Source organism: Gambusia affinis, linkage group LG20 (assembly GCF_019740435.1).
Source record: "Gambusia affinis linkage group LG20, SWU_Gaff_1.0, whole genome shotgun sequence".
NCBI classification, from domain to species: Eukaryota; Metazoa; Chordata; class Actinopteri; order Cyprinodontiformes; family Poeciliidae; genus Gambusia; species Gambusia affinis.
Window position 1 is genome coordinate 14,330,912 of NC_057887.1, and position 26,587 is coordinate 14,357,498.

At 37.8% G+C, this 26,587-nt stretch overlaps 2 protein-coding genes across 5 annotated transcripts in view; both read right to left on the reverse strand.

Annotated features, from left to right (window-relative positions):
• LOC122823792 (disintegrin and metalloproteinase domain-containing protein 12-like) overlaps positions 1-516 on the reverse strand; it is a 98,264-nt gene extending 97,748 nt beyond the window's left edge. For all 3 annotated transcript variants that reach the window (XM_044103783.1, XM_044103782.1, XM_044103781.1), the window contains exon 1: positions 11-516. Coding sequence is in view for 2 of the 3 variants with exons in the window: in XM_044103782.1 (XP_043959717.1) it covers positions 11-110 (100 nt within the window). In the remaining variant the exon portion in view is untranslated. The remainder of the gene's footprint in view (positions 1-10) is intronic.
• Positions 517-9,286: 8,770 nt separating this feature from the next.
• Positions 9,287-24,937, reverse strand: lg20h10orf90 (linkage group 20 C10orf90 homolog). Of its 2 annotated transcripts, none has more exons than XM_044103784.1 (9): positions 24,779-24,937; positions 23,949-24,684; positions 20,813-20,876; positions 18,515-18,600; positions 14,603-15,908; positions 11,988-12,140; positions 11,558-11,685; positions 10,678-10,855; positions 9,287-9,534 (listed from the first exon to the last, which is right to left on the reverse strand). In XM_044103784.1, exons 2-9 carry the CDS (start codon positions 24,513-24,515, stop codon positions 9,437-9,439), a joined length of 2,580 nt encoding a protein of 859 aa, XP_043959719.1. In that variant the 5' UTR covers positions 24,516-24,684; positions 24,779-24,937; the 3' UTR covers positions 9,287-9,436. The 2 variants fall into 2 exon arrangements, with proteins under 2 accessions (XP_043959719.1, XP_043959720.1); XM_044103785.1 differs by having other exon boundaries at positions 11,558-11,682; positions 24,779-24,888.
• Positions 24,938-26,587: the final 1,650 nt, after the last annotated feature.

Consider the following 26,587-nt stretch of genomic DNA (forward strand, 5'->3'; position numbering starts at 1 on the left):
CAGCTCTTACCTTCTGCAGAGTGAACCTTGTCACACATCAACCAGCAGACAGTCAAAGTCTGAAGTGCTGTCAGAATAAACTTCAGACTCCTCTTGCTCTGGATGCTCATGATGCTGAAGCGTCTCTACTGCAGATCAACCATCATACAGCCACAAGTCAGGCAACAGCTGATCTTCAAGAGCCGGCCCACCCTCCCCGAAATAAAAAGAAAGGGACTTCCTGAAATGTGATCAAGTGCGCTTGCAAGCGGCGCGTCAGGGATCCCTAACAGCTGGTTCAACTCGGCGCGTCTTTGCTCATTCAACGAGATTATCCAGAGGACGAGAATCCTCCTGGCGAAGATTAATAGAAAATGGTGGGGGGATTGAAAGGTTAGAAAAACAGGACAATATTGACAGAGACACAAGCCGCTTCTGTCTTAATCGCCCTCTAGAATAACATTTAATTCCCAAGCAGTTACTGACGAGAAGTGTTGCCTCATGAGTAGAGACCATGTGCTTCTCTGAGAAGCTTCTTCTTGGTCCTAAAACCAGCTGTCTAAGAAAGCTGCTTCAAGTTAGATACAAGAAAGACGCAACATCCGGTTACAATTTTCAAAGTAAAAGATACCCTTTTCTTAAAACTAAATTGAGTGGTTCGTTTTTGACTGAGGCCAGAAATAACACCATGAAATAATTTTATCAAATTATTAAAAATAAATAAAATAAATAAAAGTGTATAAAATAAGATGTATTTAGAAATGTCAGTCAGATCTGTGTTGCCATAATGGCCCCAAGAGCTCACACAGAATAAATAAACTAGAAAACAACATACAGTATTTAGACATAAAATTTACTTTGGATGGGAATAATTTTAAAATTGCACTTGCACTTTAAGAATTGTGCAATTAATAAAAATATTACTTATCTACAGCTGGAAAATAAATTTCCATGTAACAACGATGCAAAAATAATAAGAAAAAAACCTGTATGTTTCAACTAATAAGCAAAGAAATTTATTTAAGTGAGAACGCCTAAGGTGGTTCATGAATTTTTGACAAGTGCAAGTTTTCTTTTACATATGGCAACAATCTTCTCCTTTTTTGATATGTCCCTATGGAGGTGCAGTTTAGTGAGAAGGAAGTATTTTCTTCCGTGATAAACATCTACTCCTGATCGAAAACTCCAAGAATCTTGTGGGAAAAAATTTTATGGTGTGATGAAACCAAACTTGTTCCAAATAGTTTGTTTTACACCATAACAACTTATCACATTTCCAAAAGGACTCTGCAGCAGCAGTGACATTTGGTGGTGGAAGCATTGTGGGTCTAGAACTAGAAATTATTTCAAGGTGGGTGAAACCCAGAGCAGCTCCAAATGCCATATAAATGCCAGTTTCAACCCAAAAACCCAAGAAAGCAGATGATGAAGGTGTTATTTTGCTGCGAGTCCTCGCAAAAATCCAAACAATAAAAGAATGGCTTCACTAGTGGAAAATTGGAGTTTTGAAATGGCTGAGCTGAGTCCAGTTACACTTGACAGAAAGTATTTGGGATGATGTAAAGAAGTGCTTTGGGAGATGTCCTCACACTCTGACAGATTTAAAGAACTGCAAGTCAGAGTGAACAAACTGAGCCAGTTCATAGTGTCCTCACACAGACTCCAAGGAAGAGTAAATGCTGAAGTTGAATCAAAATTGGATTGCTGTAGGCTTTATTTGCTTTGTGTTTTGTTTTTTTGTTTTTTTGTAATGTGTTCTTTTTTACCAGTGGAATTAAATGTTCCAAAATGATGTATTTTGGTCTCATTTTTACATCAGAATTCTAGCATTTTAACAGGCATCTTACATCCATGGCGCCTTTCCACAAAGATCAGTTGTTCAAGTGTGAGGTTTTGAATTCTTTAAAATAATGTGTTTATTTGTATTTAATGCTTGTAAGAATTGAAAGAAAATACAAAATAAAATTTAATACATTATGTAACAGAATATATTGTACTTTATATGGAAAAGTTTATCTTACACAAATTGAAATGAGAAAGAAACTATTTTGCACAAACCCAAACCGTTCATGTGAGTGTCACACTTTATTTTGAAGTAAGCAAAGCAACTGCTTTCCGGCATCTTTCTAGCCCTACATTAGCTTTACCTCTCACAAGTTTTATTGCCTGTTGCTGGGACCACTGCTTGAATAAGGTACTTTATATGCCTGGTATCTGTAACCAATGATATTTTGGATTGTCAGAAATAAATGCACACATATGCATTTTTCAAAATACAGAAAAGGCAAATAAACAAAACTTTTGCTAAAATGGTGATTAGTATTCAGGCAATGGGGTAGGTACAGATGCTGATAGTACCTAGTCCAACACTGTTGCTTTGTAAATGCAATTTGGTAGAGAGGTGTAGGATTGATTTCCTGTTTGAATATAAATTTGAAATACAATATGAAATGAAAATAATCTCTCTCATTTCTGTTTAGTCTATTTCTGAACCCATAGAATCCCACTTTCATCCCAACTGATTCTACGTTTTGCTGGGCTTTACTAGACAAGTCTATAGGAAGAGGCACTTCTGCCATTAAGTATATGTACTCTTTGCTTCTTTCCCCTACAGAACGTAGACAACTCATTATTTGACTAGTAGTTGCTCTTACCAGAACTGAGCATTGAGTAATTTCTGCATTTTTTGTGTGTACTTGTCATTTCGCTGTTCAATGGAAAGTATATCTCAGCACATCAGTATTTGGCTGTGTCACTTTCTTCAAGAAAACTTTTGGCAGTTATTTGCTGACTTACTTTATTCACACTGTTTGTCTTTGCCTTGAAATTTTTTCAAGTTCAGTTTTTTGTGCTGAGTTGTGTCTCTTTTTTTGAAACAAATGTGTAGTAGTGCTACGAACCTTGTTACCCCTCTTTATTTATCTTTTCATTAAAAGTATCTCTACCTCAGTGATTTTATGATTAACCGCATCTCTGCAGTGATAGCAACGATTAGTGATGTCATTCGTGCCATTAACTATTTGTATTCTCTTATTTTCTTTCCAAATGCTAAATAAGGGCTTCTTTCTTTTTGTGTCATTTTTGTCTATTTATTCCCCCACCTATTTGACCTATTTGTTTTGTAAGCTAAATTTTAATTACATTTGTTGTGAATTGTTGTGAACTAAAATCTGTTGAACTGAATAGAAAATCTGTTCAGTAAGGACAAAATTAAAAGGTGTGTAGTATATTATTGCAACTGAATAAATATTTACAAGTTTCATTAATTTTTTTATTTTACGAACTCCAGGATTTTGTTGAGCGATCGCCTGTTTTTCAGCACATTATACACAGATCAAATCACTCGTTTTTAAATATGCAGTTTTGAGGACAGAAACCCATTATGAAATAAATACAGTGACAAAGGCTCCATTCAACTGCAATGTCCCCGGACACTGAGAAGAGGTCGCATTCCTTCATCCATGAGCTAATGGCTGGGACTAAATGACAATTCCTCAGACGTTCCCTTTGCTTATTTTTTGTGTTATTGGGAAGACTGTTGAAGATTTTCCTTGAATCGGACTGTGAAGGATTATGAATATTTTGTCTTGCAGCCCTGTTTCACATCACATGAAGTCATGTGAAAGTGTCTGCACAAAGATGGCAGTGAAAGTGTGTTACTCATCCCATGATATGAGGTAATCTGGCAAAAGCAAATTACATTAAAGTAGCCGGGACGGCAGAGGGAAATTCAGAACTGTGATATTTGTAATGTAACTCCAACGCTATGGGCACGCAAATACATTTCACATATTTATTTTATGTAAAAGGGATGAGAGCAAGAGGAAAGTCTGACTTGACAACCAGCGGCCCGGGATTTAGTCAGAGAGAGAAGCTTAAGGGGGCTCTGAGAGTACAGCAGCAGGTGAGCTTTAAAAGGATTATTTCCCACTTCAGGAGTGAAGTAAACAGTCTCAAGAGAGATACTGGTAATTGGGGGGATTGCTATGGTTGGTAGATTGTTGGAGGTGAGTATTTGACTAGTCTTTAACCGATCTAGCAGCCTAACTGTTGAAGGGCAAACAGACAGGTGGATGTTGGTGCATTGGGGTTGTGCCTTAGATTAGTAGTGAGCTCTAGGTCAAGAGGTTTTCCAGTTATTCCTAAAGGGATTGGAGTCAAGTGGTAGCCAAATGATCAAAACAGCTCTGTGGGGAAGGCAAGAGTTAACTTCTTAATACAGAATTCAAAAACACAAAGCTGCCAAAAGGGCTGGAAGCCCTGTCTTTTTGTCTTTTCTTATAGGTTGGAAAAGTAGCAGCAGAAGGTGGTAGGTTATCCAGGCAGCAGTTTCAAGAAGAGCTGCCAAAAGAGTGCCAAGGAAGAGATGAAAGGTATCAAAGTAGTATACCTCCAGACAGAGACTAGGAACATGGAAACTGATGTCAACAGACAAGGGTCAAAACATGAGCAACAAATCTGATTTCTGGAAAGGAGAGATGACAAGGTTTGTATCAGACTGATCGGATGAAGACAAACACACCCTGACATGAGAATAGGAAAAGAGAAAGACACACCCCAACACCTCTGTTGATATAGCACAGGTATAAGGACAAATGAGAGGTTTCTGCCTAATCAGGACACACAAAAACTAGGGCATCCATGTTGTTGTTGTTTTTTCCATCTGGTTTCTGTTTAGAAAATACAAGTCAGCTGCAACTCATTAAGAAATTATAACACCAGAGTCCAGATTAACATCAATAACATGGATCACACCCATCATTAAATTACTGCATTGGTTCTCTTTTCCTAAAACAGATTTTAAAAAAATAATCTTACTAAGGGTCTGTAAGGCATAGATGTTTGTGGATCTATTTACATTTCAGAGCTATTGGTCAGGTTAGCTGCAAAGACTCCTTAGGTCTTTATAGATTTGTTATCTTTGGAACAGATCTATAATCTGTTAAGGTAGCATTACAAAGCAAGTTAAGGTAGCATTTAGTTTCTTTTTTTCCTCAGTTCTGTGCTGAAACAACCAGATTCATGATAGAAACCATGATAGGATAGTGCTGGCTTCCCATAAAAGGTCAATGATTGCTAACTACATTGGTTAAATTCTATCATATCTTGGCTATTAATGTTTAAATTAATTTTTTGCAATTTCTTTTTGTTTCTGTTAATACTTTTTTTTCCTATTTATTCATGTATTTCTTTACTTTATTGGAAATATCTTTTCTAATGATGATATTTATTCGAATGATATACATCTGCTCTTTCGTATTTCTGTAAAGTCCTTCAAATTGCTTTGCATATGAGTGGTTCTAAATAAATCAAAAGGTCCAATCTTACTTATCATATTTTGTTGTTTCAGAAAACAAAATTACTTTAAATTTTGCTCAACAGAATGTTTTTGTTTATCACTGTGGCCAGGAGTGGGAACAAGATAGTGGGTGGGGGAGTAGCAACAGATGATTTTAAGTGGCCTCTGTGGGACTTTAAGGATTTGGTGTGGATTTACCTCCTAGATTCTAGAAAAGCAAATGTAAATAACTCAATTGAGATTCATGAAAAGAAAAAAGTGTAAGACAAATAGAGTTATCTTAAAATATGCATTGATGTTTTCACTTGTATTCACAGCTGTCAGAGGTTAGCATGCTTTACTTTTATCCAATGTGCAATCAGTAAGTTAGTCATTGCTTCTTTAATAAAAAAAAGTTTCTGAATCAGGAAAACAAATACTTGAATGATTGAAATGTTCTACCCAGCACAATGCCTGTAGGAGATGATCTTCTTGATGTTCTGCAATAAGAAAACTCACACATATGCTCCATCAGTCTGAGATTTCGCACAGGATCTGGAGTGGTGTTAGAGTATCAGACTCCCTTTACAGGACCATCTGTATCCTGTTGCACCGTCTCCCCAGCCTGCGATATCAGCAGTGTGGGCGGAGAGGCTGTGTGTGTTTGTTTGGCCATGAATGGTGGCAATGCACTCTCCCATTGAATTGCCTTTTGTTTCACCAGGAATGGTGGCCTCATACACTTGACACAATGAGACTGTTCAGGGTTCTTGTTCAGGATGAGACACAGTGTGCGTACGGTGTGAGAGAAACAAAAATTATAATCCTTTGGGCAACTAAAACTCAAGTCTTTGAACTGTTTACAGTAAGAGGAAACACAAAATAGCACCACCTCTACATGCTGAAAATCCTGTTAAAGTGTGCTCCTAAGCCGCAGCTTTTCTTTAACATCTTGGCATCTTGGCAAACCTGTGGCAAAAGAGAAATATTTGACAATAGTGACCTCTAGTGGATTAACAGAATCATCACCAGGAAAAGAAAAAAAAAATCACAATCAAGGAAACCAAATTTCTTTCTAAATGGAACAAGATGTTTAGATTAAATATGGAAATCACAAAAAAAAATATTGCAGTATCCATGACATCACATTATAGCTAACAAATTTAAATATGTTCCTTCAAAATTTTAGATGTCAGATTAACTTGAAGTGCAGTTACAAATAACTGAAAAGGAATGAAAGGTCAGCTAATAACATATTTCATTTAGTTCACATTCTCTACAAGTTGAAAACTAAGTTTGCATGTGGCACATGCTGAAATAGTGGGAACTTAAATAGTTGACAAATGTTCAAAACAGTCTCTCAACAGAAGTTGGCAAATCAGAGGCTAAGTCCATTGTAAACAGTTATATTTGGGATGATCAGGGCTCAGTGTCTAAATCAGTTGCCTTGTAATTTGAGAGTAGCGTGTTTGATTCCTCCTGTGACATGTCGGTGGAGTTAAGTGTCCAGGGAAGGACACTTAACTCTAAGTTGCCTACCAATTAATGTATAAATGTGTGTGAATGGGGGAATGTGGCCATAGTGTTACAAGCTTTCAATTGTCAGTATGACTAGAAAACCTCAATATAGATTAAGTTGGTTTGCATCATTTGGAATTTGAACTTTTATGACAGATCTGCACAATATTTAAATAACAAAGCGCATGCAGAAAACATAATCAATAACAAACAGGGTGAAAGTACATATGTGCATCACATAATGCACATTTGGTTGAAAAATATGTTGCAAATAATGTTTAAGCAGAATAATGTTCTTACTATAATAATCCAGAATCTGTAATATATATAAAACAAACATGTACAAATGTAATTTACTCTGGAACAGATCTGTTATCAGCTTCTGCCACAAATATGCTGTCGATTATTTTCTTAACATTTTTAAAATGCACCATCTTCATTAATGGAGTTTTGTTAATTTTTTCCTCTTACTTGTGTTTTCTCCAGTCCAGTAGGTAAATGCACCAAAGAACAAGAAGATCTCAGGGATTAGTAAAATGACGTTAGACGACAAACAGTATCATAAAGACTACGGAAGAAAGCTAACAGGTCACAGATAAGTTGTGGTAAGGTTTAAAGCAAGGTTGGGTTATGAAACAATGACCTAAGCTTTGAAGATTTCACAGAGCTCTGTTCTATATGAGTATGACACAACTGTCAGCCTACCACGACAAAATTCTTCTTGGAAGATACTATAGGAAATTGTTTTTGCAGAAAACAAGTGAAAGAAGGTACTCTGGTCAGATAAGACCAAAACTGACTGAAAACCTAATATTGCATAAATTTCCACTGGACTATTACATGAAATTCTAATGAAATGCTGTATACTGGAGTTTGTGGACAATGTGGGTGAGTTCAGGTGGTATGAATCATTTTGAAACCATACCGCATTTTGATAAAAAAAAAAAAAAAGTAGCACTGTACAAAGAGTGATCTGGTCTTCTCGTTTAACTATAATAAAGCTTGCTTGCCATTTAAAGCTGTTATTTACACAAACTGCATTGCTCTAAAAAGGACAAAAAAGCTGCATTATTAGCACATAAACCCTTTAATGTGAGCCATTACTCCAGCATGGTGCACTCTGAGAGTTTAATGGAGCCTACAAAAGGAAGGTGGGTTGTTAACCTGCTCAACTGCCTGTGGGTCATTTACACGGTTAATGTTCTGTCAGTCTTACATGTGTCTTTGTGAGAATGTTGTGTAGAGCTTTGGGCACCATTCAAAGTGATTTTCTGAATCATAGAACTAATTTCTTTTCATTTTTTTCACAAATGATGCTATAGTAAGAGATGTGTCAATCTGCCTGCTCACATAAGATGGACGCATTGTCACAATCCTTTGCTGTTAGGGTTTTCTTCTGTGTTGGTGTATTTGATCATTTCCTTGTGGTTTGTAGGTTTGTTCTTAACATTTCTCTGTGTTCATTATTGTTGAAAGAGTTCATTCCTTTGAGTTTAGTTTCTTGGTTATTGTTGTGCTCTGTTCTTTGTGCATGTGGAGTTTGTCCTCTTTGCCTGTTAGATTTTCCTCTTGGTTTGTAGTTTCGTTGTGTTTTATTTCTACTACCTTTGTGTTAATTAATCTCCCTCCCTCAGATTCTCCGTTTTCTCACTGTCACAGCTGTGTATTTCCTCTGATTAGTTCTTCTGGTTCCTTTGTCATTGTACACCCCTGAAATGTACAGTTTTGAAGCTCCTGGTTTTTGTTTGTTTCTTTGCTGTTTTTATGATTGCTCTGTGTTTTCCCCTGTGGATTCTCATTATCTCATTAAAGCACTCCGTTTAACCACTGTCCTTCTTTGCATTTGGGTCCTCTCTTGCTTCAAATCATGTATTTAACTTGCTAATTAACCCATTTGAGCATAATTTCCCTATCATTGACCTCTTGGTAGCTTCTTTGATTAATGCTTTCCTTGTCCAACTTCTTTTATAGACTAAACCTGCCTTAAGCTTTTGCAGGACTTTACCCATGTACCTTTCTGTGTACCTTGGTCTTCAAGAAGGTATCTTCTCTCATGTTTTTGACATCTCTACAGGAATAAATTACGCAATGATGGACTCTGCTGATTAAAACAGTTATGAAAGCAATTGGTTACCTTGGATTTTATTTTAGAGGTGACCAAAAGACCTCTGCCCACTGACAATCTTAGTTTAGCAAATCAAAATCAAAAGTACTAAACAAAAATAAAATGCACATATAGAGTAAGGTGGAATTATTCATTAGGAAGATGTAATTTGCATAAATACACTTTGAAATGGGTATTCATTAAAAATATTTGGAACATAAGATTGCCTGATTGCAAATCTAACAGGATAGTGATTACCTCCTCAGAAATGTTTGTGTGAACAAAAACAACCCCAAAACATTATTTAGTGTTTGTTGTGGTTGAGAGCATCTGTTAACCTTTATATAACTTACTATCAGGCAAGCTTGTCAGGTTAGGATGATTAAAACAATAGGTCAAAGAACCCAGAAAGGACAAAAGAGTTTATTCAGAGCAGAGGTTTTAGACAGATCAACCCAAGTAGAATACTGAAGAGATCTCACTGACATGGGCTCAGGTTCTCTCATGCAAAGGTAGCCGCACAAAAGACAGGGAAAAGTCTGCAGACGAGGATGGCATCAGTCAGCCTGTCGGGGGAGAGACGGAGCTGCCACTCGCCTCTTAGATCTGAACTGCACATCTCTCTGGGAAATACCTCCGTCTGTGGAAAGGTTATCTGGAAGCACATTCACAAACGCACACGCTCACACACAATGTTGATTGCATTGTAGCGCTGAAGTAAGGCAGTCAATCACCAGAGATTGACTGTCTTCCTGCTGTTCTAATGTGAGAACAGCAGGAAAATGTCAGGATTCTCAGAGAAAAACACGTTGATTTAAACCAAGGCGTGTAATCTATTTTGTCTGCTTGTTTCTTAAGAAACATCTTTACTTTTGCATACAACTGCTGCACCGTTGGGAAAGAGCCTTCAAACACAGCAACCCTCAGTTTTTCGCATCTCAGCTGTAGTTTTCTGTTCTGGCCAAAAGAGGGCAGAGAGAGAAATAAAGAAACCATTGTTCACTGTGAAGCCGGGAACTATGAGAGCACATAGTGCACTATATGAGAGCACATAGTTCCCTTATAACTATAAGTTCCCTTATAACTATAAGTTCCCTTATAGTTATAAGGGAACTATGTGCTCTCAGTTTAAATACTCAACTTTAAACTGAGTCTTTCTGATCAATCTGTCTTTTTATTGTGTACACAAGAAATAATTGCATAAACTATAAGACACTTGTTTAGATCTGACAAACTCCAGAGGCAAACTTGCTTTATTTACTCTTGCTGAATCATGCTATGAGGTATGCTAGAGGCTTTTTGTTTTGATTTTGGAAGCATGACTTGCTTGAAAAAATTGGGGGGGGGATAAAGCCATAATGTACATTTACATTTACATGTTATGTAAATACATTTTTAAAAATCACACAAAGAGATAATTTTGGCAGTTGATGCAATCTAGGCTAGTAGTTAAGTGGGCAGGAAGGCAAAGAGTCTATGGGGATAAAAGGACAAAAATTTTTGAACATTCAGAAGCAATTTTTGTGTTCTGTGGAGATTTCTTTGGCAAGAATCTAAAAATCTTTTATATGAAACATATACAATTACTGTACAAACTCCCTGCATTCTGTATCATTAAAAATAACTGTATCCCTTTGAGCCCTGGAGGACAAGATTGGTCGACAGCCATTCTGTCAGCTCTTTGTTCTAAATCTGCAAAAGGGTGATTAGCGATGTGGCAAATGGCCACTGCAGCTGCACAGGGACAAAGAACAGCAGAGTGGTTTAAAGAGGTGATGCTTTACTGTTGGGACCTCACCATTCACAGAGGTAGACCCTGTGCTGCTGTGGGCCCTCAGCTGCCTGAGCTGATCCCTTCTCCACTCCAGCTTCCCCGCTTTCGACCGCTCCCGTCTCTCCTGCACCTTCCGTGCCAGTGTTTGCACTCTTTCCTGGGAGCGGCTGATGAATACTGGTCTGCACCTTTGCAGCGCTCCCTGCCAAAGACAGAAACACATTGTTCTCTTTTACAAATCAGTTAGGCCATCTCTTGAATTCCACTTGAAGTTCTTATTAAGTGTTTTTCATTCAGTTCTTTTTAAAATATATTTTGTACTGAGTGTATCATTGTTTTCTTCTGTGCATCTGACACAAACCCTTCTGCATTCATAAGGGTAGAATAAGATTGTTCTAAAATTAGTATTAAAATCCATTACAATTTGTCTTTGTAACGGACCAGTGTGAATTAGCTTCAGTACAAATGCAATGTGACAGATGTCCGTTTTCTTAGTGGAAGCACTTGGAGAAAATATCTACTAGCCCTGACTTGCTTGCTTGCTATAACTACAACCAGACCAATAATTAAGACATTCTAAACAACTGGAAGTTTGACAAACATGACCGGACAAGGATCCAGGATTATTTTCCAATGACCCAAATCAAGAGGATGGTAATAGGTGTCAAATAAAATCTCAAAGGCTCGCTGTTAGCAAATATTCATTCATTTTAAGTGTTTCCAAATAATTTTACCACCAAACAGTTCAAATGATGCTACAGATGAACATCTAGGCTAAAGGTTCTAGATGTTTAAAGGTTCCACTTTTTAAAGGCATCTGAATAGAAAATCAGTGTTTAACAGAAAATAACATATGCTTTTGTTTCTTTGATTTATTAACTCATTTAGCAACGTCTGACCTTACCTGAAGGGAGGCACTCTCAGTTGACCCATCATGATCTGGCCTCAGTGAAATAAATTCAGCATGAGACCGCTTGTGATGCCGGGCTTCGCTTTTCTTGGAATTTATAGATTTTCTCTCATCCATCACTTCTGAAAAAGAAGGAGGGGAAAGACGAAAAAATGAAACAGTTTTGTGTTTCATTTACACCTTGCTAAGCTTGACATTCCTGAGCGCAGTGTGGGGTTGCTCAACAGCTCCCCAGGCCTGCAGCAACATATTACTCCTTGGTGCTCTTGGTAAGTGTCAGGAAAATCTCCATGGAAGTAAACTTATTCAGTCAAACACAGTGTTGAACCCGTAACTTTTTCACCTTAATATTTTCACCAGGTGAGAAACGATGAGCATTAAAAATCTTCCTGTCATGTCTGGTGACAGAGTTGTGTAATAATACCAGCGTTTCCCTGGGGAGAATCCGTGGAGGCCCTCTCTGAATCGCCACTTGGTGTTTTCTTCTTACTAAGCTGCCTCTGGAGTTTGATGTTCGCTATAATCGCGGCCGCATTGAGGGCGAGCACTTCCTCTTGAGATTGATGGGAGTCAGGATCTGAAAAGCAGGAGGCCTTTGATGTAAGCAACCGTGAGTAAAAACAGCTACAGTGGTTGTTACTGGGTTCTGCACACAACAGGCTGATTTTGACATCATTTTAATATCCCTCTTCATTCTGAGGCGGCCTGAATCAAACATGGAATTTAAATTACGCTGCCTCTGGCCTCATAATTAATTGTAGACACTCTTAATAAATGTGATTAGAGGGTAATTAATAATTTCATGCAGCGAAAAGAGATAATAAATGGAGAGGCGCACTAGCACAGCAAAAAACTCCCTCCACACATTGTTTTGTTCACTTGAATATACAATTTCCTGTGGGTAATTGTTTTGGCAACTGTAAGCAATCAATTAGTGTTTGTGAAATATGCAAAGATTGTTCTAATGTTGGACATTTTGCCATAATTAAGTCACAAATCGAGATTTGTTTGATAAACAATTCATTTGAGAGTAACAGAGAAATTGGAAGGATCCAGAACATCTTTTTTTTTTTTTCTAATTTCAATATTATAAAAAGATCTCTTTTCAAACGCAGATTTTATTTATTAAGGGAATAATGAATGAAAAAAAAGATCCAAACCAACCTGAGCCTATTTTAAAAACTAAAAACTGTCTCCTATAATCTTTGGCAGTAAAGCATTTGAAATCACTGACAGTGACTTTTTTATGTCAACTATTGAGAACACTTCTTTCCACTTTGCTTTGCAGAACCTTTTTAGTTCAGCCACATTTGAGAGTTTTAATCAGACTTATGGCTAGACTTTGACTAGGCCACTGCCAATCTCAAAAATGGGTTTCCTTTCAACACTACTGGTTTATGTTGGATCAGTGTCCTGTCACTGTGTATGCAAAAGTTTACAATCAGAATGTACAGAAGTGTACGTCGCACAATCACCATGTTTGAGTGTGTTGGTTCTTTTCTGAAACACCTTTTACTAAGTGTTCCACTTTTATGAAAAACATCTAATAACACTGAAGCAGTAAAAATGTCTGACCACTTTGACCACATGAATGTCTGCAGAATAGGAAGTTTAAGTCCTTTCATCTTAGTTAACAACATGCAGTTAGATTTTAATATCTAATTATGATGAAATAAAGAAAAAGTTTAAGATTTCTGCTTCAGATGTTTCACAATTAGCACTGTTTATGCTGTGCTTTATTTGCGATCCGAAACAAGCAAGTGTCTGACCTGTTTTAGTCCAGGAATCCACTGGACTTCCCAGGCACCATTTCAAACCTCTCCCATGTCCTTATTTTGATCTTCAAAATAAGGATGCCTCTGCATCCAGCTGACAACCAGCTTACAAAAAAGCATGAAGCCATCAATAAAATATGTTAGGTGTGGGCAGAGGCTGGCATCAGTAACATCACCTTAGAGACATAAAAAGGGGTCAAAACGTGGGCCTCTTTCTCCTGATTCTATCTGGCAAGTGATACAAAACAATCTAAGTCTTTCCACCTGTCAGAGCTCTGAATTCATTCTCCACCACAGAAATGTCATTATGTTTATATTGATCATATTCCAAATAATTGCTAACGTGAATGCTGATCTGGGTAGACACTGAATGTAAATGAATAATTTCTCAGTGAGACAAAATTAACCTGAATGTCTATTAAGATTTAATGGAAGTATTGTGAAGTGGAAGAATAACGGTACATGGTCGGCTATCAGGCTTTATGAATAAAAATTTCATGAATTTCATATGCATTTAAATTCATCCCTCTTTACTATCTCTTTACTTCTAAAAAGTATTGCTCACTCACTAGCTTGTGAGAAGTGGAAGAAGCAGAATTAACAATAATGAAAACATGTCTTAAAACAAGGTCACTCAAATGAAAAACTGAAGGTACCGGTGGAAAGAAAACAATGCCAGAACTACTTGATTGGAGGAAGCCAAGTCATGCATTTTGATTGTTTGTCTATGTGTCTCGATGTGATGGACTGGTAACTTATCCACCTTTTGCCCAATGCCTGCTGGAGATAGGCAACAACCGCCATTACCCTACAAGGATAAGTGTTTCTAGACAATGGATGGATGGGTGTTTAGAAGTAAAAATGGGGCTGGAATAAATTTTTCATTCAAATCGATTTAAATGTGTAGGAATATATATATATATATTTTTTTAAAAAAAGGTAGAAATGAGGGTGGATGAGCAGGATTTTTTTTTTTTTTTTTTGCATAGACGTCAGTTGTTATTCAGGCATACACCTGGCAAGAGAGTTCGGTGCTCTCACTGCAACAGATGAAGGGAGATTTTTTATAACAATCTCATAATCAACAAGACATCAAAGTTGAGGGACTATACAGATGGAGTGTAATATATTGAAGCTACAAGGCATAAACTGTAAAAAAGGAAGTGTATATTTAGACGTTGCAATGCTTTGAAAATATAGATCAAAGACAGATGGAGCCTGTATGTTGACAGGAACACTGTCAAAGTGGGACAGACAAACCTACCCGGGGCCTTGATGAGAGTGAGACTTGGGGAGGCTCTGCGTGTTCCATCCACTGTCGGTGGCAGTCTTTCTTTCTCATTTCTGTTTGGTGTGAGCCTGTCAGCTGCCATGGGCACACCTTCTTCCTTCGCTGCTTTTCCAGAGCTGGTGAAAAGGAGGTCGAAGTCCACATGATTGATAGAGGTGTCCTGTGGAAGACCGGAGCTCTGCTTCCAGTCAGAGTATTGTGAAACACCTTCCTTTTTCTGCTTAGAGTGTTCAGTCAAACTGCCGTAGCAGCTCAGTGGTCTTTGCGGCCTCTCAGATCTTTGTCCAGCAGCCCTTAGTCGAGGCTCCAAAACAGAGGATGCAATGGCAGGGGGGTTGCTAAGAAAAAGTTTCAGTGTAGATCTGTGCATGGTTTCGTTTTTCTGTCCATCTGAAGAGAATGTGTTTGGGACAGTTGCACTTGGCGAGGAATTCAGATGATAAGCAGGTACTTTACTGTTTTCCATGTGGTTTTCTTGACTCGGCATGCTGTTATTCTTATACAGTCCTTCAGTGTAGCTGTGTCTGTACTCTGGATTTCTGGGTGTTATCTTGCCTGGACTGTAACTCTCCTTATGCTCTGTCACTTTAATGATTGTGGCCTTTCTTCGCCGAACTACAGTGTCCAAAGCATTGCCAGAGGGTACGTTTCCCGGATGACTGCTGTCCGGAGTAGAGCTTGATATAACTCTCTGCTCTGTCACTTTCACTATAGTAGCTTTCCTCTGCACTCTAACTTTCTGGGAGTTTGGGTCCATGGGCTTGCACTCTGGTGGGAGAGGAGAAGGAGACTTTCTGGATCGGGACCCGGGCAAGCTGGCTGATCTGCTCACTTTTCTGGAGGAGATGGTGATGGAAGAGATGCCTGCTTTGTTCTGAGGGATGAGGGTGGCCGCGGCTGAACTTGTCTGTATGTGTGAAGATTCTGAACTGTTGTTAGTCCCATAAAAGACCGTGGCCTTTAGAGGCTGAATACTGCTTGTTTTTTGCAGAGCAGTATGAGGCCTCTGTGTGTTCGTTGTATTTGACCCTTGTAGCCAACTGTGATGACCAGTTGGATCAGCAGAAGCTGTGCAATGCAGAGGTGAACGTTTAGTGGGTTCTGTGATTGTTTTTGTTATCAGATGTGATTTCTTGTGGAGTTCTAATTCCAACTCCCTGGTGAGTTCATTGCAGTTATTTCCTCCCAAAGGACCTGATGCTCTGTTGGGCTTCCAGCCTGTCCTCAGAGTGTTCCAGCTGGGAAGTCGGTTTACTGCAGAGTGAAGTTTTTCAGGCCCCTGTGGATGACATAAGATCACAGTGCCTTGTAAAACCAGGCACAAACCATCAAATTATGTAATATTTTGTCATATCACAGCCATAAATTTAAATGCATTTAGCAACATCTTTTGTGGTAGACCAACACAAAGTAGTGAATTATTGTGAAGTGGAAGGAAATTATCCAAGATTTCTAAATAGTTTTACATAAAATAGTAATATGTGGACTGCGTTTTAATTTGGTTATTATTTCATAATCCAAATCTGTTTTAAACTCCCTTGTAACTTAGCCTCTAACCTGTCAGCTGTGGTCATTGGTCTTTATGGTGATGTTTGAGCTGTCTGTGTACTGGGGAGGTTGATTACTGAGCAGGGAACAGATGGCTGATTAGAAACAGATTGCAGGTGTGAAGGGAGGGAGCAGAAGCCAGGCTGAGGAAAGAAAGAGAGAAAATGGCACAGACAGTCCACAAACTGGGTAACTAGTAAAAATGAATCTAACACTAACAAATAACTAGATACGAGAAACATAATAAACCTAAAGTAACTAAAGGATTAAACGACTAGATAGTCTCAAGATGAAAGAAGGTAGAACAGATATACATGCCACACTTTTTACATTTCATTTTCAAAAACAAGCTGAAATTTGTCTCATTCTTCTACTTTGCAATGCAATATTCCCTTCAGTTCTTTTGCCCCAAAATACAAATTTGCGGTTTGCATATGACAAACTGTGGAAAAACGTGGAAGGATAACATAGCAACACTGATATAACATGTTAAAAATGTCATCATTAATCACCAAAGTGAAATGGATTCAGTTTGGCACTTTGATCTAAGGGGCAAATATCTTTTTTTTCCAATATCAAATATTGAAAACCTGACATGTTTTCAGCTGCAGATCAGCTGTTTTGTTTGTTCTGGTGTCAGATGACCCACCGCATGCTTGACACAGTGACTGCCCCAGCAGCAATGGAAGGAGCTGTAGCTAAAGCCAGCGCACAGCGTGACTTATCCCTCACTGAATGACAATGAAACTCTTTTCACAACAGCAACTCAGTGGCAAAAAGCAAAGATTTCTGTCTCTAGGAATGAGTATTTTCATGTTGTTTATAGCACTTAAAGAAACACTGATATGTCCTTGTAGAAATATTTATGATAGGATATAATGAACATCTATCTTCCCCAATTGACATTCTTAACACATATGGTGTAAAACTATTCATCACTCCAAAAAGGCTGAATTTTCCCTTCTGATGATTTTCAGGAAACTTTGGAAAGTGGAGGGTTGCTGGAAGAACTAGTTAAATGCCTGCAGTGCTTCAGGACCACCGAATAGGTTGAGGTTCAAGGTGGAGGAGTTATGGAAAATATTCATGATGACAGTCATTGAAGAAGCACCAGAGGTGTGAGGTCATGTTAGAGGAGAAAACTCTTTATTACATTACATCAAGCAGGTTGAATTCTAGGGAGAAAATGCAGAAGCGTCTCATTTTGCAGTGTGCAAATTAAGTTTCTGACCCACAGCTACTCTGAATGTTGACTTCATACCTCTAAAGCAGCAGTAGCTGTTCCTCTGCAGAGTCATTTACCAGGTTTACTGGCCACAGGCAGGGAGTTACATTCTGCACACAGATTAGATGTTCCCAAGCACTGTTTTACCTAACACTCCTCCAGATGGAGGGACATCCTCTGATTGCACAGGCTTCGCTGGACATACAGAGGCTAGAAGCCCTCAGAAGGAGTTCAAAGCTCTAAGATGTACAGTTTATGTTCACATTTACCGTACATACACTCAGCACTGGTATGAATATTACAGCTCACAGATGTTTCCTGTTTTAGGTCATTTAGGCTTATTCTGAAAATATTTCTGTTTGCTGAAAGAAAAATTAATGACATAGGGATTTTACTTTGTTGCAGATCAGAATACATTTTGTATACAAATACAAAAGTCATACATTTTGTTAGCAGAACTGCTTGTTAAACTGTAACATATTAGTTTTATTATTCAGTGTTATTTCACAAGCTTTTTGCAATAGTTATGGTAATTCTGGAACATTCATCTGGATGGAATGGAAGTGACAGGGTCAGGTTTGCAGGCTGTCTTAACAACGCTTTTTATTGCTTTTTTTACCTGCTCCGTGTTGAGCAGGTAAAAAAGTAAAATAAGTCAGCAATAAAAATATTTTTGCTAATATTTTTGTTGGAAAAAATCTTAGCAAAAGGTAATGGATGGTTGGAATCTCATGATTTTGTCAAGAATGGTAATAAGTTTACACAAATTACTTTAAGAGGTAGTTTATAAGGTAGGTCTTTTATATTTTAATTCATAATTACTGATTAATAGAAGGTCAAATAACAGAAGATCAGTCCTTGAAAAGTTAGAAAACATTGCTTAAAGGAAACATAAGCTTTGTGTGTGAGCGTCCTTTCATACCAGCATGGAATCAATCTATGTTTTGAAATACTGACGTAGGCATCAAAGAAAAATACAGCTTTAACCTTTAGCTTAAAACCATCAACTGGCTCACCAACTTTTGCAAATCCTCTGATTATTACTCTATGTTCCACTTTTAAAAATTTATATATAGCCTAGCTGTAGGTTTCATAAATGAGGAATAGATTACCTCGTTAACAGAAGCGCCTCTATCTGTTGTCCTCCTTGTCTTCACACCCGGAGCACTGGGACTGGTGTGACTTCTTTCTGCCTCTGCTGTATCAAGGCAAAACTAAATGCATTACACACAAGACAGGATGTCTTTTTCAACTTAGCATGTACAAACACAAACACACGTGCACGTGCATACACACATCAAGCAATTCTCTAAAGACAGTAAGGAAATGTTGACACTGTCAATAATTCACATAGGCACAGAAAAAAAAGTCTGGCACCACCCTGGAGTCACTTTCCTGCTTCCTCAAGGGGATGACTGCACTGGTGTGACTGATACCCAATTGTGGCCCTTTCAGCTTGCCTGGCTGTGTTTCCACCTGCTGCCGTTACCATGGTGACAGGCCCTCACTTTGAGATAACCCTGGGTTATCGTGCGGTTAATCTGCAGTGATTTCTATTTTAAGGGAGAAAATGACAGACGAGCTGAAATTTATAGCATTTTGCTGGACAACTGCACCTGGAGATTAAATGACCCAGGCCCATGTATTTTTATTACTTAAAAAAAATATTCATTGTTCGCCTTTTCTCTTGTTCACTAGCTGTAATTAAATTATTGGGATTTATTTTTTTTTTTACAATCTGCATCTGACATTAATATCCTAGGAGACCATAAAGACTGAAGAACATATGGCAAATACTCTTTGCCATATGTCATTTAAGATCCCTATGGTCAGCTTTTTAATGGTCATCATCTTGATTTTAACTTAATTGTTATGTGAAAGTTCAAACACAAAATGCTTCATATTTAATCTTAACATTTAATAAGTCCTCATTAGCATTAGGTAATTTCATATTTGCTAAATGGGATTTGTATTGAGGGATAGAGAAATTAATCTAAATTCGCCAAATAAAGACAGCAAGATATAAAATACAAAAGGAGAGATTTTTAAGATGGAAAACTGTTTGCAGTTTTCTTTTTAGCAATAGTTACATTATTTGTTTGCATATTTTATTTTCAGGTGTCGATTTTACAATGCCTCACTGACAACTGGTGAAATTCAGCAGTCTTAAAATAAATGTGTGGCTGTAGCCTAATTTCATGCTGAAAATATTGGGAAAAAATATTTAATACAATATGAAAATTTTCATATACAAACTTTAATATTCATTCTACTTTAAGTTGATCGGAGTATCTAAATTGTTTTTTTTAGCAATTGTGTTTCTCTAGGGAAATAACTTTTAACATTTTAATATTAGTCATCATTTTCTGACCTTTTTAATTACTTAAAAATAAAATTTCAGTCTGTAAATGTTGCCATTAACAAGAAATGTTTACGTTGTCATATATGTTAATGTGTCTTAAAGCTACTGCACTGTCTAATGCAGTTCCTTGGTGCCGTGTAGATAGGTTGCTTTGATTTCTGCTGGCGGCACGAGTCTTGTCAGGATAATCTATGTGTAAACAAGGAAGAAGTTGAAAGATCAAGCTTCAGATCAAACCTGGTGAGTGCAGCGCTGCTGTGTTCAAAGACGAACAACTTTCCTTCTCCGATCAGCCTGGATCTCCGTTTATCTTCCTGACTCCCTCCTCAATCCCTATCCTACCTCTTTTTTTGTTAGCTCTATAGTCCTATTTAGGTTTCATTTATTTTGCCTACAGTGCTGTCTGAATACTGTGGGATAAGAGTCAGGACAGATTACGTTTGTGTTGATTTAGAGAGTGACAACTGATGTCTTGGACAGCACCACTTAGGGAAACTTAGAAGAAGCAAGCTGTTTGCCTGCCAAGCAAGTCATGAAATTTTCAGAAAAATAAGGCAGAAATCGGACCTAATTACTGGCTGGAGATTGAAAAAGAGGTGCAAAAATGCTTACTTTTCATAAAAACAGACAACTATTAATTTGGACCCATCTGCAACATACCCAGTTAGACAACTGGCTAACATAAGTAATGAGTTGAGGGTTTTGTGCTTTACTTCCTTCCTCCTCTGTCTGCTTTCATCAAACTCAGCCATGACATAATGTTAATACCAATTGTGAACCTGTCAGGAATTCCTCCTCTCACTGTTAATTGATCAGATTTTCTTTTTAATTGTGTTGGAAGATATGACCCTAAAAGACAATAATGTGCCAATAATGCCTTTATAAGCATTCAATGCTGTTGCCTGTTATTTCTTTTTACCAGAAAAACAGGTGGTACAGATTTTCCTGACGTGTCACAAAAATTTGACCACATCAGTTTGGCCACTTTCGTACTGAATACTAGCAAAAACACAGAATCCTGTAATGATATAGCTAACTTCATACATACCTTTTGAACATTGCATGTCATCATTCTTTTGAAATGCTGGAGTGATGGGCTGTTTCAGTTTCACCTAAGGGCAAGAAAGAGAAGTTTGTATTGAGTTAATATTGGAATAAAAATGGTCTCCACTTATAGATTTAAAGGTTTAAAAAGAAGACTTTTGTACAACAATCGATTATGACTGTATGTAACATTTGCTGGTTGACTGGGCAGTCGGAAGAAAAGGGATTTGCTTTCCACATCAGTTCAATCAAAGCCCCTGTATAGCACTGCAAATTATTGATTGTGGAGACATATTACAAGTTAACTGGATAATGCTGTGCTCTCATTGATTCAACTTTGTACATTTACTCGCATCCTTTCTGGGAGCTAAGCTCAATCTTTGCCTTTTCAGCTCCAAATTAGTCGTAAAGCTTTTGAGAAAGCGTTGAGATCCTGCCGAGTTGGCTGTTTTCAAAGGATGCCTGAGCTCTTCCATCTCCCTGAGTAACTCAGACTCTACAGTACAAATGGCCCTAACTGGCGCTACTACGCTCTGCCTGGTCCAGACCGCCATCACCTTCGCAACATGAGCTTATGCTGCCTCACAAATATTACAAAATCAAAGCAACACAACCTAAGGGGATATCTTGTTACAGATCTGGGTTAAACAAGCTCCAAATCTTTATAAAATGCTTTTTTTCCAACAAAGGGAATATCCTCAAAGGTACAAAAGTTGTTCAATAACGTCTTTGATAATGATATTCCAAGTCATCCTAATCAATAGTTATCCAAACTAATAGAGTAGAGAAAATTAAAGACTGCAACTGAAACAAATGTAGTAAGATGGAAAAATCTATAATGATGATTCTTCCAGTTTGTCATATATATTATCTAAGGTTTTGGAGTTGTCTTTCCCTGAAGACACTAACAAAGCTGTAAGCTAGAATTTAGACCATCCACACATGAAATCCATCCATCCATTCATTTTAGGTACACCCTTGTCCCTAGTGGGGTTGGGAGGGGTGTTGGTGCCTATCTCCAGCGAACGCTTCGGGTGAGAGGCGGGGTACACCCTGGACAGGTCGTCAGTCTGTCACAACACATTAAATCACCATTCCAAATTCAATTAAATTTAAAAATTATTTATTTGTCCCAATGGGGAAATTAATTGTTGTCATAACAGGTATCATTCAAGGATTTTCAAAGAGTCATTGTGGATGGTGATTATGTTGGCAATAAGCTTTATCAATAGCTCCATGTGTTTGGTCTAATTTTGCATATCTCTAAAATTTTAAGATCAAAAGGGAGACAAAACAGAGAATAAAGAGTCCAATTCAGCTGCTTCTGTGTAAGTACTGCAAGATGAAAATTTTAAAGATGAATTTCTTTTGGCCTTTTTGTACTTTCTAGCCTCCCTTCTTGTGTCTTTACAATCCATATTTTTTTCAGCTCATTTCTCTTTAAATGGCTCCTTTAAGGCTTCTATAAAAGACAGCTCATTGATCAAATCTGACAGTGTTTATAAGTTTGAGGTGTGTTAAGCTGTTAATATATTAATGTGGTTCATAATGAGGTCTTTAAATAAAGGCTTTAAACATTGAACTATAAATTAGTTGTTTAAAGAAGTTAACTAACAGTAACTGCTGTTCCTTAACAGCAATTACTGTAACTGGTTTTGTAGTTAGGTGAACTTAGTCTGTCTCCCCTCTGTTGATGTACATATAACTTACAAATGAAACTTACAAACAAAACTATAATTAGTTTTGGTACTAAGTATATTTTTATGAGGGGAGACAGAATGTCAACCAAAACAGGAAGACAAAAGAAATTTTATGCCATTGAGTAAAATTGGAACCTGAAGTAAAACTTGACTTTCAACTTTGGCCCAGAGGGTACACACAGCAATTTCTGTATTTGATCAATATGTTTGCCTACATCTCAGCAGGGATTGTGACCAACTCCTTTGCACAGAAGCTCCGGAAATCCTTTTGCTTTCCTAGCTGCTGCATTATGGCAACTCAAAGCTTTAGCTTCTTCCTTAGACGTTCTGTAAGATTTAGAGTTTGGATATGCAGCGCTATGACCACAATGGAATTATTGGTATTTTGGACACACCATGTCTCCATAGCAATAATTAGATCCTCTAATTATTGAGGGTCTAATAATTCAACTAATTATTCATTTTCAACTGGTTGTTTGGGAGTGATGGGAGAAACAAAGCAACTTTTTCTGTACTGCCATCACAAACATGACCAACATGAGTCTGCTAAATTCTACTGGAACTGAGAGCTCTTATCAGAGAATTAACAATGTTTTTCAACAACAAAGACTTTTGATGGGTGGAAATAGAAATCACCTCATGCACACCGTCAACTGTGATGGATAATCTACAGTGCTGTGGGTCAGTTTCTCTTCCAAAGGCCTTGGAAAAGTTGCTAGTGTGCATACTATTCTGAATCCTTTGAAATATTTTAAAGACAATTTTGCATATTCTGTGTTTCTCTTTGTTCAAATCATGGCAAGCTAATGTGGCTAAATTAATGTCTGTTTTGGTCTTCACTTTGGTTTCATTTCACCACAATATTTCCTTCTGAGCCTTCTTTGTTATTCTATATATTGATGATTATTTTATATTTCTTACGGTTCCAAATAGTCAGATCAATCCAAGATAATGTTCATTCTCACCAAGCTTCTTGCTCATTTACATAGTTTTTTAGCCTGGAGGAGATCTTTTATATGTTTCCCCCTGGTGTCCTGTAACAGCGTTTTAGTCTTTCTCACAGTGATGGAAAATTGGCATGGAGGAAATTTGACATGTAACATGCAAAATACATAGTGGGCTGGAATCAGGAGGATCTGAAATTATGCACTTGTTTGATCAATATAATCTGTGTCCCACATGCATAAATATTCAAAAATATATGTATAATTATCAAAGTATATCTTATGTATAATGTGTTTTTGTTTTTTGGTTTTTTTGAGGGTTGATCATTTGTCTTTTACCAGTAAAATGAAACTCAAAACTTAAGAATAAGCACAAGTCAAACCCTTCTTCCCCGACCCCTTTCTCAAGAAGCTAAAACAATTCAGAGAATGTTAGGAAAAACTAGAAGGATACATGATTTAATCCACTGTTAGTGACAGGTTTTGTCTATCTTACTTGGCCACCTGATGCGTCCAAGTGCTGGTTTTGAGTGCAAGTGTTCCCCACCGTCATTACTCTTCTCTGGATTGGCAACCAACCAGTTTTGACTGGAGCAAGATAACTGAACTGAGTTTGTTCCTTTGATGGCGACTGCACAATGTGAGCTTTCTCCCAGCCTCCCTTGCGCTCTGGAGTGGGAAACCACACAGTTTGGAGGGACTCCTGGCTGCTAGGTGAGCTCCCACATGAAGACGAGGCTGCGCTGAAGGAAGAAAAGTCTGTCTGCTTCCATGCTCTTCTTGGTGCCTGTCCCTCGAGAACAGGCATGGATGCAGTTCGATCATCCAATGATGTATTGTGAATTGGTGATTGGCCTTGGCTCTGCATTGTCTTGAGGTGTTCCAGCCAAAAGTCTAGTTGGCGCCCCTCAATGGCGCTTTGCGGCCGAGGCGCAGGGGAAAAGAGAGATCTTCGAAGTAAAGATTCTTCTCCTGACATAAAGTTCTCCCAATGGGACTCGTCTCCTGACCTCCTCCAGCCCGGAGCCCTCCTTGGGTGGGCAGCTGGCCTGCGGAGAGTCATCTCTCGGTGTCTCAAGTAACCACTTTCAGGTCTTGAATTTCAACCAGTAAATTGAGCTCTTTTACATAGAATCCATTTGTGAGTTTAGGCATAAATATTTGGACACATTCTTGAAGGCATCTAAGTAATCCTTAGCAGGAATTAGCAACAAATCCTCTTTCCTGTTGATCTGTTGTGATAAGACATAAGACATTTCCAGTTACTATACCAGTGACTATACCAACAATTCCCTGGGTCTATAAGATCATAGCTCTAAAACTCACCAAATTCATCCCTTTTTTCTCTTGACTCCAACTCTTCTCAGTCCAAAGCTCTTGGGAAGCAAACACTGTCTGTCTTGGTGTAAAGTAGGTGCTGGTGGGTACTGTCTCCGGTCAGGCATGTAGCAATGTGAGGGATGCTTTGGCAAACAAAAGAGTTACTGAGCACAACAGCTGAACAGCCAATAAAGCAGGGAAAAGAGAAAAACAGAGGGATGGGCTTGCTGGAGGAGGAAAAAAAACACTTGTTGATTCAATGCATGCTCATCTAAAGGAGGACAGTCATCATCGTTCAAATTAGGATACCATTTCTTAAAATAAAAACCATACAGAACTCTGAATGCTTGTGAGGTGTTGTCACAAACCAAGGTGTTTTGCTAATTAGTAGAAAATTTCCGTGTTATTCCATGGCTTGCTTTCTGCGTCACATTTCATCTCTGCTGAATTCCCTTCTTCTTTCTTTCCCGTCTGTCTGTGATCTCGTGGTCGGTGTCTGATGATAAGGGTTGTCACCCTCAAGCCATTTGAGCCATGTGACTCCTGCAAGACCGTCTTAAAATGGGCCAGTGTCTTCTTAGATAAGCAACTGTGACCCACATGATGTCCCATGTGGTATGTGGAGGCAGAAGAATTTGGTCCAGCCAATGTTTCTTTTTATTTAATTTCTTTGCAATAAATAGAGAATTTAAATGGGCTCATAAAAAAAAGATGTAATTATTTCCCTGAGAGCTTCTGAAAAGGAACCAAGTACCAATGGGTCAATAAAGCAACAAAAGTTAACCAAAACATTATTTAAATCTTCAAAATAGGTTGTTATTAATCTTTTTTATTCAACCAAGATTTTCAATTAAATCTGTTTTTGTCAACATTTAATAAAATAAGGCTTGTTGGAACATATTTATACCCTCCTCAATAATACAAACAAGTGGCATTCAGAAATTATTTTAATTATTTATTTTTGGTGATGAGCTAGAAGTATTTGAGATTAGAAGGCCTATTCATCATCACTCTAATCTTTTGCTTCTTCAACAGAAATTATAACAGATTCAAGATGGGACTCTAAAAAGTTAGAATAAACATTGATCACTTTAAAAGATTACTTAAAACCTTAATCTCTCAGGGACATAAATAATTGCTGTCTTAGCTGTTTGTTATTCCCTCCACCTGCCAGTGTTAATAATGTTAAGCCTCATCAGTTATTTTGAAAGTGGTAACCCCCTCTACTGGAAAAACTCCAACACAGCAAGTAAGGGTGTGAAGGTTATGAAGCTGAGACTTCAATGAAGCACAGGATGGACCCAGTAGGGTTATCCATTCTGCAAACCAGATGAATAAAGATGAATTAATTCACATGTGTGGACCAGGTGCATCTTTCTTAAGGTTTGGTTAGCAAATCACAGGAGAGAAATCCCTTATTGGCTCACGAGATAACAGTCTCGCTTGGATTCCTCTACTCTGTCAGCTTCACACCAGAAAAGTCAGATATCAGTGTATGCTCTATGCATTCTAACTCAGTGTTTGAATGTTTGAGATTGAAAGTTTTCTGACTTTCGGAAAGTGTTTCAAAGTTTTCTTTGCACTTTGGTTGTATTTTTTCCCCACTATCTGTTAGTAGCTGAACATTGTGTGGTATTGACTTAAATTGAAAAGTGTCAGAGTTGATAAAGAAACTATCTCCAGAAGACGAAACAAATCTGAAGGCATCTCTAAAAAAAAAAAAAAAGTAAACCAGAGATAAATCCACGACAGAACCAACAAAAGACCTGAAAGTATCACTATCCTTCATCTGCTGTATAGCACATTTCCATCTCT

Bases quoted from the DNA above. Each gene is read 5' to 3' on its own strand.
- lg20h10orf90 (XM_044103784.1), bottom strand. From the start codon at position 24,515: ATGACTCTCCGCAGGCCAGCTGCCCACCCAAGGAGGGCTCCGGGCTGG. The intron at 18,601-20,812 runs GTATGTATGAAG...GCCTTGATACAG, and splicing joins TGACATGCAATGTTCAAAAG to CAGAGGCAGAAAGAAGTCAC. The intron at 10,856-11,557 runs GTAAGGTCAGAC...TGTCTTTGGCAG, and splicing joins CTGAGAGTGCCTCCCTTCAG to GGAGCGCTGCAAAGGTGCAG.